Below are 13,370 nucleotides of genomic sequence, written 5' to 3' on the forward strand. Positions count from 1 at the left end.
TAATGAGGAAACCCAATGGGATGCAGGCCTGGTGTGTAAATTCTATAGCTAGATAGAGTGAAGCCCCAAGAGGATTCCCCCAAATCATCCCCCCCCCTCTCTCTCATTTGTTTCTGTGTTTCTCTCTCTCTCTCTCTCTCTCTCTCTCTCTCTCTCTCTCTCTCTCTCTCCTCTCTCCTCTCTCCTCTCTCCTCTCTCCTCTCTCCTCTCTCCTTCCTCACCTCCCCCCTCATCCATCTCTCTCTCTCAGCTGGGCAACTATACTTGTATTTCTCCAATCTGTAGCCATTCTGAAGGCTCCAGCTTCACTGTATCAGCTGCAGGAAGGACACAATCAGTAGGAAGATGAAAGTAGGAAAGGTTCAAGTGCTGTTTTCCTTGGACTGTGTAGTGGACAGGGCATATATCATAGAAGTGAGAAGCCTTTGTTTCTGTCCCAGATCCAACATTTTCTAGTCATGGACTTCTGGAACTAATCAATGAACTGTCCTGATTTTCAATTTCTTTATCTGAACAATGGGCCTAGTATTCTGTGCACTGCCTATTTCCAAGGATTGGTGTGAAAAAGGGACTTTATCAACTCTTAATGGTTGATACAAACATAAACTAATTTCCCTGCTGTGTCTAGGTATAGCCTCACTTTGTTGATTCTATGAAACACTTAGTAAGCATTGATTAATCACCTACTGTATGCCAGACACTCTGCATTTTAATGAAGTTTTATTGATGTCTTTTTTTATATAACATCATAATTTTCCTTAGTATCTTTCTCCCTCCCAGAGTCATCCCATATAAATAATAATGATAATAAATAAAAATAATTTTAAAGGAAAAAGAAGAAAAATCATTTAAATGAATCTATACATATGAACAGGCTAAAAATATGGTCAATGAACAACTCTTATGGATCTGCCACTTCTACAAAAGGACGGCCTGGAGCTCTCTTCTCATATCACATGCTTCTTCAAGTCCTACTCAGCAAGCAATGTTTACCATGTCTCAGTCATTGTACTAAGTTCTATCCCTAGAACAAAGAAAGGTGAAAATACTTTTTGCCTTCAAAAAGGTGACATTTTGCTGGGGGTAGAAGGTGCAGATAGGAAAGAAAAATCATGGCATATAAAGACATATCAGAAAGAATCAGCTTCCTGAGTTCAAATCTGGTCTCAGACACTCATTAGCTGCATGATCCTGGGCAAGTCCTTTCACTCTGTCTGCCTCAGTTTCCTTCATCTGTAAAATGAACAGGAGAAGGCAATGGCCAATCATTCCAGCATCTCTGCCAAGAAAATGTCAAATAGGGTCACAAAAAGTGGACGTGACCGAACAGCAACAAATATGTGGTTTTCCAAGCCAATAAACAGTGGCAGGGATCTTTATGGATGGCTTAGTTTTCTCCTTGAGCTTGTCACCCCTGAATCAGACGTCCTCTGAGCTCCTTGCCAGCTGTGAGAGTGGGATTCCACAAGAGAAGAAAGAAATACCCCAGGAGCTCAAGGGAGAAATGGGAAGAGATGGAAACTTTCCTGCGATTTACCGTGCTTAGAATTTGAGGGACAAGGCAACTGTGATATTAATAATTGGCCGGGAGACTCATTAAGCTCTTTAGAAAAGTAGGTCTAGTTAATGATTTAATAAAAGATGACATTTTGAACACAGTGGAAATTATACCAAGTGCTGCCGAGTTATGCAATGTCATAATCTCCCAAGCATGTGTGATTTTTCCCCCTCTCCTGCCAAAGTGGGGAAATCTGGAGAGAGTCTGCTCTCAGAAATGTAAACGAGACTGTTAGAATATACAGCCATTTTACATTCCAGTCATTTTAAAGAGGAATCCCAGATGGACTCTTAAGACCTCAATCGCTTACACAGAAGTCGGTGTTCTGAAAACGCCAGGCGGGCTTGTCGGCACGGTGAAAAGGAGGCCCTTCCCCCCAGCCCTCATCCACCTTCCTCCTTTCAAAATAACACGCTGGTAATTAATTGGCTCCTGAGCACCACAGAGATAATGGAATTTTTCTAGCCTTTGTCCATCAGGGCAACTGGAGGAAATATCAGTGGGTCCTGAACAGAAGAGAAAAGAGAAACCCTGAAAATGGATTCTCTTTCTCCAAGTTTCTGTCTTAAATAGAAACATCTGTCAGAAAGTCAGGGATTGGGTGGGGATCTGAAGTGATATTTTGAGTTAAGACCCAAGTCTGAAATAATCACACACATGTATACGTTCTCATCCATCTTTTCAGCCTCTAGAGGGTCTCCAGGAAAACAGTTTGTCAAAGATGGCACTCTGTCCCTTCTTCCCAAGAGTTGACTGGCAGCTAACCATTTACAAGAAAATGCAGGATAGATTTTTTTCCCCCCTCCACAGACTTAATCCTTGGCATTTCTTCTCTCCGTGTAGCTCTTCCATCTTGTAGAGGAGATGTTTAAATGGGTTCCAAGCACTTGAGATTTGTGTCAGAAAATCTATCAGGGAAGCAGCCATGGTAGCTGGGGAGATGCTTCCTCACCATTATCTGACCACATCTGACTATAGAGGGGAGAGAAGAGCATCTCTTTGGAGAGGATGTGTCATTCTTGCTTTAGCTTGGCCTGGAGCCCACCTGAAGTTAGTCAGAGAATCGGTTGGTATCCAGGCTCTTCTCCTTATAGCATGTGTGACCTTAGGCAGATCCAAATAAAATGGAAACTGTGGTTAGCTTTTCTTTTCCCCGTTCCTTCTGTCTTTGGCTTTGGCTTAATATGCTTCCACAGGTACTGGGTGGTACAGCAGTTAGAATACAGGACCTGGAATCAGGAAGTTGTTGTTCAGCCTGTAACCCCATTTGGGGTTTTCTTAGCAGAGATATTGAAGTAGTTTGACATTTCCTTCTCTAGTTCATTTAACAGATTAGGAAACTGAGGCACACAGGTTTAAGTGACTTGGCCACTTGGTCACAAGCTACTATCTGAAGCAAGATTTGAACTCAGGAAGGTGAATCTTCTGATCTCCAGGTTTGGCACTCTATCCATTGTACCACCTAGCTGCCAATAGAATCGGGAAGACCTGAATTCAAATCCAGCCTCAGATAGCTTTGTGATCCTGGGCAAGTCCCCCATCTGTAAAATAAGGGTGATGAAAGCAGCTGCCTCATAGGGTTGTTATGAGGATTCATTGAGGAGTTTTACAGAGCTAAAAAAGCCCACTTTTTTATGTAGTGATGTAATGATAAGAGCCCACTATTAGTAGATGGAAAGTGCTTCACAAACCTTGCAGGGGTCCTCAAACTACAGCCCACAGGCCAGATGCGGCAGCTGAGAATGTTTATCCCCCTCACCTGGGGCTATGAAATTTCTTTATTTAAAGGCCCACAAAACAAAATTTTTGTTTTTACTATAGTCCGGCCCTCCAACTGTCTGAGGGACAGTGAACTGGACCCCTGTTTAAAAAGTTTGAGGACCCCTGCCTTAAAGCATCAGAGATTCCAGATATGTGGCCCGCTACACTCCCAAAGAACACCTTGAAACAGACTAAAATAATTAGGAAATATTTTACAAAATAAATAAAAATACAATATGACATAGATGTTCATTTGTCATTTTCTAAGTCAATATTTGGTCTTATGTCTAGTTTAACAGCTCTGATTTCTATTGGTTTTTGATACCACTGTTGTACATGGTAGTCATTTTTATTCCTTTCACATAGTAGCTACTTATTGTGCCCATTGCTCTTTTTCTTTTTAGCATTTAGTTCTCTGAAGTCAGGCAGTTTTTAATACAGTCTAAAGTTGCTTCTTGGGCAGCAATATTACCACTAACCGTCCTTTTCCTTTTGTCTTGTCTCCTCTTCCCACGTGGCAGAGGCGGGCAGCGGACAGGTCTATGTGACACCAGAGAACCAGCTGCTCTACTACCCCAGCATCACCTATGCAATCATCGGCAGCTCCGTCATCTTTGTGCTGGTGGTAGCCCTCCTCGCTCTAGTGTTGCATCATCAGCGGAAAAGAAATAATCTGATGACCCTGCCTGTGCACAGACTGCAGCATCCCGTGCTTCTATCCCGCCTGGTAGTTCTTGACCACCCACATCGCTGCAGCGTCACCTACAACGTCAACAATGGCATCCAGTATGTGTCCAATCAGGTCTACCACAATTCCCTGGACTTGGACTCCCCGCCCTCCTACTCCGAAGCCGTGCTGGACCAAAGGTGGGCATCTCAGAAAGCAGAGTGAACCCAACAGCACTCAAAATTGAGTCCTGACTTTTATTTTTAGTCTAACCCTAAGATTTCCTTGGTGTAGGAAAAGCTATTGGCCAATTCTTTTAGTTTTCCTGTCTATATGTAAGTGCATCTTTCCTGGACACTGGAGCAATCCACCTCCCATGTTGTATCATAAATTTAAAGTGTCAAGGAGACCCTAGAAATTATTGTACAGATGGGAAAACTGAGAGGCAGAAAAATTGCCCAAATCACAGTGCTTGCAAGAGGAAGGTAGGAATTAGATCCAGCTCTTCCAAGTCCAGCCTTGCATTCATTACTCACACTGGACCTTTGTGATCTCAGACATTACAAGAGAACAAGTTAATTGTTCAGTAAATAATTATATGCCATAATGCAATGACATAAATTCAATCCATCGTAATAAGAATGAAAGGTGGAAGGGACTGTGGTGGTCCTCCACTCTCATTTTGTAGGTGAGGAAATTGGCCTAAATGTTGCAGAGAAATGGCCACAGGATCCAGAGAACTGGATTTGAAACCAGGATTTCTCACTTACTATCTTTGTGACTTATAGTGAGTCACTTAATCTCAATTAATGCTTTGACATGATAACAATTAAAATAATAATTAATTTAATATGGGTAAATCTCACAGAGCCAAGTGGCTCACTGCTCAGCTCAGGCACACTGGGGGACCTATAAAAATCCAGTCATTAAAAAAGTCCATCTGTGTTCATCTCAGTTTAAATTAAAATCAATCCTGAGTTAATATGGGCTAATCTTGGTTTTCTTATTTGGCATGCAAGGGGATTAGAATACAAAGGGATTGTGCTAGATGGCCTGTAAGGCCCTTTTAAGCACTAGGACTATGGCCCGATAGATAGACACATACATACACATACATGGATGGATGGATGGATGGATAGATAGATACATGGATGGATGGATGGATGGATAGATGGATAGATAGATACATGGATGGATGGATAGATATATGGATGGATGGATAGATGGATAGATAGATAGATGGATGGATGGATGGATAGATAGATACATGGATGGATGGATGGATAGATAGATACATGGATGGATAGATGGATAGATAGATAGATAGATGGATGGATAGATGGATAGATAGATAGATAGATAGATACATGGATGGATGGATATCCATGGATGGATAAATGGATAGAGAGAAAGAGATAGAGAGATAGATGACAGACGGATAGATGGGTAAATATATAGATAGAGAGAGAGAAAATCATAATTGTAGAACAAGAAGCGATCTCAGATATTATCTTGTCCAATTTCCCAATTTATCGATGAGGAAACAATTATGGCTAAGTGACTTGTTCAAGGTCACACTAAGAAGAATTCATATGATCTTAAGATTAAGAACCATAAGGAACCACTGTTTTTATCCCTCGGGGCTTCAACATCTGTAGCACGAATCTCTCCAGGCTCACATCAAAGGTGGTTGGCTTCCCTCCCCTTGGGGCATTAGGGCTTTTCTTTATGAATAATAACTAGGAACAAAGACACTGGGTCTTTTATTAAGATTATACTTTATACCAGTTTTAGCAAGTCATTCCCTTCTTGAGCAGCAGTGCCATCCTCCCTGTCCTGTGGATTGCACAGTAGTGTCCTGTGACAAGAGGGTAGAACAGAATGGCGGCCCTTGGCCCCATCACCTGAATTCCAGCCCTTCTGGAGATGTTCTTGCTCTGTGGGCCATCCACCTCACAGGGAGGGAGCCGTATCTTGGGAGCTTGAGTTTAACGGGAGAAGCCACGTCCCTCGGCCCTAAGGAGACGGGAGGACAGAATATCTTCCTCTATAGCCCAAGATACATTGTTTCAAAACCACTGAAATGAACTGATCCTTGGGATCTTCTTTTCCAAAAGAAAAGGACAGATGGACAAGTATCGATTAAACACTGTCTATGTGCCGGGCTGGACTGGCCCTCAGGGAACTAACTGGCCGTCTTCTGGCGTGTCAACTACTAGATATAAACAAGATACGGGATACTGAGCAGAAGAAAGATAACTTACAAGGAAAGGCTTTAGTCCCCTGGGGGACTTGGAAGGGCTCTGCAGAAGGTTAGGAATGGATCCCCTGTTCTCCTCTTAGGGCAGCTGGAAATGAATGCTTCCAGAGAGAAGCGTCCCTTTGCCAGGAGCACAGTCTCTGACTTCTTCTTTCTCCCTCCCTTCTTTCTCTCCCTTTCCCATTTACAGCAGACCCCCGTGGTTCGACCTCCCTCCTCCCCCATACTCTTCAGAAGGCGACTCCTTGAGTCAAACAGAGCTGCCCCCCTATCGCTCACGAGCCGGGAGCACGGCAAGCTGCAGCCCGGCAGCAGACGGCGACCTCCTCGGCCCCTCCGACGGTCAGCCCCAGGACAGCGGCAGCTACACCGACCACCCTCATCCATCTCCGGAGAGAACGCCGGAGCCAAGTGACTCACTGCTCAGCTCAGGCACGATGGGGAACCTATAAAATCCAGTCATTTTTTAAAAGTCCATATGGGTTAATCTACTGTGGCTTGTTACCATGTTGCTATCTTCGTGCTTATGGTTGGCCGTTGGTCTTAAGATCACAAGGGGATGGGTCAGGGGGACTCGGAGGGAGGGAAATGGGGCATTTTTCCAAGGATCCCAGTTGATAAGATTTGTTTTTTACCATTAGGTCACTCTTGTGCTATTTCCTCAGGCTTTCATGATCACAAGACTCCCTATTCATGATGCTTCTCTGGCTCTTCCCCCTCCTCTTTTGTGTGTGTCTCTCTCTGTCTCTGTCTCTCTCTCTCTGTCTCCCTCTGGCTCTCTCTCTCCCATTTTTCTCTCTTTTATTTTTCTCTCCTCTCTCTCTCCCTTCCTCCCTCTTCTTCCTCCTCCTCCTTCTTCTCTCTCTCTCTCTGTCTATCTAGCTAGCTATCTCCTTTTCTCTCTCTCATTTTCTCTCCCTTTAATTCCTTCTCCTCTCTCTCTTTCTCTATGTGTCTCTCTGTCTCTTTTTCTGCCTATCTCTGTCTCTACCTACACACACACACACACACACACACACACACACACACACACCCCCACCCTCCGTTGTGGTCACTGAAGTGACTTGAATTTGTTGACAGGGAGAGAAAATAGTGTTTTAAAATCCTTTCAAAGAATACTCTTCTAATATGGTTTAACCTGATCCAGAGACCGAGATGGGATAGTGTGCCCTAATGCTACTTAATCTTGCTGTGTGCTTGAGATCAGAACAAGGAGGACACAGTGGAAAATATCAGTGGCAAGCCAGGAAGTGGTGGAACTCTAAAGCACTTAACTTCTGTGTGTCGTGGACCCCTTTGGCAGGGAATTGTTTTTAGAATCATGTTTTTAAGAACATAAAATTAATAATAATAATAATAGCTACCACTTACATAGGGCTTTGAGGTTTATGAAATGCTTTACAAACAAAATCTCATTTGAGCCTTGAGGTAGGTACTATTATTATGGCCATTTTGCAGATTTCACAACTGAGACAGACACAGAGTAAGTTATTTGCTCAGGGTCACACAGCTAGTAAGTGTCTGAGGCCCCATTTGAACGCAGGTCAGTCGTGACTCCAGGTCCACTCATCTCTGCTTAGCTGCCATACATTTTTATGCCAAATAAAATACAAAGGGCTGTAAAGGAGGCCATTTATCATGGAGTACAGTTATCAGGACATATTTTTAAGAAGATAAATTCACAGACCTCAGATTACATGCCCCTTTAGTCTAAAGATGCTTAACTTTTTCCACAGGGCCTCTAGCTTGGGATGCTACACTTAAGAAATGGTGCTAAATGGAATGGACTTTGGAGGGACTCTGAATGACAGTCAGCCCTAAATCCATTCCACTTGGGCCTCCTTTCCCAAGGCTCCCATTGTTCTCACCACCCCATGTGGCTCCAGCCCCTAAAGCGCATGCTCTGGTCTAGAAATGATGAGTGAGCCAAGATAAAGGTCCAGAGCCTCTCATCCTTTCCTGGGAAGGTTGCCCCTCCAAGCTGAGATCAGGTCAGCCACAATTCCCCCCCTCCCCGCCTTCTGCCTCAAAATCATCACAATGATCATAACTCATAAGTATAGTTCACTAGACAGAGATGACTTTAGAATCAGGAAGTCCTGACGCCCATATTGGTTAAGTGACCTTAAGCAAGACAACCTTCGAAAACCATAAATTGTAGAGGAGGGGCCAAGTTAAATTTTAGGAGGTGGGAGTGAGAGTGGCCTTCTCCAGGAATTTCCCACAGGGATGAATTCATGGATTCAAAATTTATTTAAAAGAAAGAATGAAGGAAATAAAACCTGATACTCAGTATTGTAAAGGTTTCAAAGTGCTTTATGGAGACGATTTCATTTGATCTTCACAACAACCTTCTGAGGAAAGTACTACAAGTATTATTATCTCCATTTGCTGATGAGAAAACTGAGGTTCATGAGGAATGAAGTGATTTGTTTGTGGTCATATAGCTAGGAAGTATCTGTGGTGGGGTCTGAACCAAGTCTCCCTGATCCCTTGATGACTGCTCTTATCCATTATATTAAACTGTCTCTGTCATAGTTAGTCCAGGCGTCTGTTCTAAATCCATACCCATAATTCACAATGTTGATGTGAAGACTTATCTGTTGGCCCCTGACCACAAGGGCCTTAAGAGTGTCTTAGTTGTGAACTCTCTTGAGAGCTGAGTTCATATTAGAATGGAAGCTCCCCGAGGGCAGGGACTGTTGAGTTTGCTACCTTCATCTCTCCCCAACACATAAAACGGGGTCTGGGCCATAGTTCGCATTAATAAACTGCTTGTTGATTTGAACTGACCGGCTAATCCCAGGCGGATGGGTGAGCTTCACTCCCATAGACCATTTGTCCCTTCTCAGGCCATCCAGACATTCTCTGAACGAGCAAAGATGGCAAGCGATGAATAGGTGGAATCAACCGTGCTCCATTTGGACTTCTTCCCATCCCTGCCCCCAACTTAGGCCAGAAATACATTTGAAATAGTGTGTTTGTGTTTTCCCTTCTAGTGAAGGGCCTATTTATATGTGTACAGGAAAGGTGTACTTTTTTTTTAAATGCGGTCCAAAGAGAGATAGATGTAAAAGGAGATGGTGCCTTTTTCATCCATAACACTATGGTAACAAGCCACACTAGACTAACCCACGTGCTAGGAGTTTGTGCACTTAATGCACTTTGGGGGCTATTATTTATCATATTCTTGAAGGAAGTAGAAACAGAAAAATGTTCCTCTCTCTGATCCGAGGCGCTGTGCTGGTAGGCTTTTGACCTTGACTGGAGACTGGAGAGGGAGGTAGTGAGGACTTAGTGGGGAGAAGGAAGCAGTTCTCCATGCAGGAATTTTAGGAGAACCGTCTACTCACCTCCTGGGATAGAGCCTTATGCAACATTTTGTCAAGTCACACTGATGCCTGTTACGACTGGAACCGAATGACGATGTCTTGGAGAAGCTCTGAGCCAGACCACTCACTCCCCTTCCTTGGATAAAGGAACGGCAAATGGTGTATTTGATCCGATGGCTTATGAAAATGCTAACTACATGGGATGAGGGAGGGATGGGGGTGAGAGGGGAAGTTTGCTGAACTGACCTTGTTTTGAAGCAAATGATTTCAAGGTACTCATAAAAGAGCCAGCTAGACACTCTGGAATTTTTAATAAAGGACAACTAGCCGTGTGTCTTTGTTTCTGAGATAGCATCATCATAATTTTGTCTATAGCCCGATGATCAAAAGAAAAAAGTTCTGGTTGCAGCATGGATTTTGAAGAAACTTTGGCTGGATACGACATCGTCTTTAAGTTAGATTGATTGGTTTTATTTCTGGCCTTTGATAGTTCAAGAGAATATCTTCCATTGCTCTGGAAGTTGGTCAGGGAAAGAGATTTCAATTTTAATTAATAGGGCAGTGAGTTAATCTCATGCTCTCTCCTGCTTCTAGACATCTTAGGGAAGACAAATGGTTTTCATAGATAAGGAAAAACTATTAATGACGAAAGAACATAGGGACATTTTTATTACAGATTTGAGTTTTTTTAAATGAATGCTGTAAAAATATAAACAGGGCCTCAGAGCTGCCATTTTTTCTTCTTAAATAGGCAAGCAAGTGGCCAGCAATCATTCTTAACTCCTTCCCATTGGGAGATGTTACTTTACACACTACAAAAGAAAAAGAAGCTGGACTCTATTCTAGGAATTGAGATCAGCTGCCTAGGCCTTTTATTTCCCAGGACTAACTTTCCCAGGATGCTTCTGCTTCAAAGTCCCTTCCTCTCCCTCCCTACCTCAACGTTGACATTTTATGCAAAAGAGGAAAAGGAAGGAATGGGCTGTAATGGTCATTGTGTGATGCTCAGAGTCACTGTAAACTGGAAAGGTTGTGTGTTTTAGGGTTTTTTTTTTAATTTTTATACTCTCGAATAAACTTGCAGTTTCACTCTTGCTAATGGTGTCGATGTTTCTTGACCTCTCCCTTTTCGACTCTATTACAGATATTTATTGGATCAAACCCAATAAATTGTTATTTCTGTCTGCGCCTGTTCCTCTGTTCCAAGCATTTATAACAGCTTTATTTCTGAAACCATTTGCACCCAAATAAAAAAGAAAGGAATAGTCACAAGATGAGGATGTATGAATAGGCAAAGTAAACTGCTAATTATCTCCTCACTGTCTTTCTTATGGGGCCTAGAATTCTCTTCTTTAAGACACAAGGGCCTTAAGCACACAATAATTCTAATACTCTGGTTCTGCAATTTACTACTTTGTGACATTAAGCCAGCGACTAACTTCTATGAGCTTCAGTTTCCTCATCTGTAAAACTAATGACTCAACTGATATAATCTCTCAGGTCTCTTCTACAAGGGAAAGGACAAAGCTTCAATTTGGATCCCAGTTGTGTCATTTACTGCTGATATGGGCTGGTCCTCCAAGCCCTCACACTTGTGGAACCATCTCCTCCATGAAGCCCTTCTTGAGCCTACCAGTGCCTCCCAATTCCAAAGTGACCTTCTATTTACTCTGTAGATATTTGTTTGCTGTGTAATATGCATCTTCATATGTCATATATGCATATATATATATATATATATATATATACATGTGTTTGCTTGTATATATGTGTCGTGTGTGTATGTATATATATATATATATATATATATATATATTATATATATGTAATATATATATGGATGGATATGAATGTGCTCTCCTGTTGGATTAAAAGTTCTGAGGGTCCCTTCTAGCACTAACAGCCAGCAATAATCACCAGCACTTTGAGGTTTGCAAAGCACTTTGCATGCACCACTTGCAACCATGGGAGGAAGGAGTTATTATTATTCCCATTTTACAGATGAGGAAATTGAGGTAAACAAAGGTTAAATGACTTGTCCAAAGTCATATAGCTAGTGAGCTTCTGAGACTGTATTTGAACTCAGGTCTTTCTAATGCCCAGTCCAGCACTTTATCTACAAGGCCACCTAAGCTACAATAAAACTAAGTTTATATTTATATAATGTTTTCCTGATTTGTACTATAATAATAATAATAAATTCATTTATATTTATAAAGTATTTTCCTGGTTTGTAATATAATAATAAATTAATTTATATAGCTCTTTAAGACTTACAAAACACTTTGCAAATATCCCATTTGATCTTCACAACAGTCTATTATTTTCCCATTTTTATAGATGAGGAAACTGAGGCAAACATTGACTTGTTTAAAGTCACAGAGTTAGGAAGTATCTGAGGCCGATTTGAACTCAGATTTTCCTAACTTTAACCTAAATCCCTGTCCATTGATCTAAACCCACCTCCAAGATGTGACACAGCTGGAGTTAGAAGTGGGATGGGGATAGAGGATCAATTCCAGCCACACTGGCCTTGTTCCTCTTTATATAATTGTCCTTTCCCACTGCCATACTTTATCCGGTTCCCTCTTTACAAAATTAGCTCAACGCCTTCTTCATGAGGCTACTCTGATCCTATGAGTTCCTCATTCACAACAAATAAATAAATAAACAGACAGATAAATAAATGAAAAAGAGAGAAATGAATGAATGAATAAGAAAGAAAGCTTGATATATTTTGCACATATATATATGTTTTCCCTGCTAAAAGAATGTCAAAAGACACTTTTGTTTTTATCCTTGTATCCATAGTAGCTTCCATGTAGTAGATGCTTGATCAATTAACTTGATAAATACTTATTGATAATTAACTCTTACCTATATGTGGGCAAGTCATATAAACGCCAGCATTCTCAGTTTCCTAATCTGTTTAAAAACAAAAAGGAAGTTGGAATTCATGGCTTCCAAAGTTCCATCTGACAACCATGTATGTGTCTGACTTAATGACCAATTAGGAACTTTCTCTATCAACTCCTTAAGATGAAGAGCAGACCTCATAGTTTTTCATCTAATTTCAAAGCTGGGTCACCTCGTCCCACCAATATATAGTGGAACCATTCTCAATGTTCCTGACATTTGGAATATCCCTAGAAAGGGTATCCTCAGAATCACAGAAGCAGAAAGGACTTCAACATCCCAGCCAATCTCACTTCCCTTACATTTAATCCCTTTTACAGCATACCTGTGGGGCAGCTATGTGGCACTATCTATTGGTAGTGTGCCAGGCCTGGAGTCAAGAAGACCTGAATTCAGATCATATCTCAGACACTTCATGGCTGGATGGTTCTCTCCTTGTTTGCCTCGGTTTTTGTATCTATTAAATGATCTAGAGAAGAAAATGGCAAATCATTCCATTTTATTTGCCAACAAAACCCTAAATAGGATCGTGAAGAATCAGCTGTGATTGAAAAAATGACTCAATAATGATAACATATCTAGAGGATGATCACCTCATGGTTCTCAGGATGAACATACCACCTCTTTAGGCAGCCTCTTCCTCTTTGAGATATTTTTCATTATTGGAAAATTTATTTTTAATATATTTCCTGCTAGCTTTTAGGTTTTTTGAAAGATTTTGAGGTGTTTTTTTTTTTTTTTGAGAGGCAATTAGGGTTATGTGACTTGCCCAGGAACACATAGTTAGTGTCTGAAGTTGTATTTGAATTCAGGCTCTCCTGACTTCAGGACAAGTTAACAATGCACTGCTCCATCTAGCTGCCCCTTCTGAAAGTT

General features: G+C 41.6%; 1 protein-coding gene across 1 annotated transcript in view; it reads left to right on the plus strand.

The window, feature by feature from the left end:
* The window catches only part of LDLRAD3 (low density lipoprotein receptor class A domain containing 3), a 269,577-nt gene extending 262,840 nt beyond the window's left edge, over positions 1 to 6,737 (plus strand). Inside the window, exons 5-6 of the mRNA XM_031942063.1 lie at positions 3,841 to 4,186; positions 6,437 to 6,737. Of these exons, the coding sequence (XP_031797923.1) occupies positions 3,841 to 4,186; positions 6,437 to 6,698 (608 nt within the window). The 3' untranslated portion in view covers positions 6,699 to 6,737. The remainder of the gene's footprint in view (positions 1 to 3,840; positions 4,187 to 6,436) is intronic.
* Positions 6,738 to 13,370: the final 6,633 nt, after the last annotated feature.

The sequence above is a fragment of the Sarcophilus harrisii genome, chromosome 6, assembly GCF_902635505.1.
Source record: "Sarcophilus harrisii chromosome 6, mSarHar1.11, whole genome shotgun sequence".
Taxonomy (NCBI): domain Eukaryota; kingdom Metazoa; phylum Chordata; class Mammalia; order Dasyuromorphia; family Dasyuridae; genus Sarcophilus; species Sarcophilus harrisii.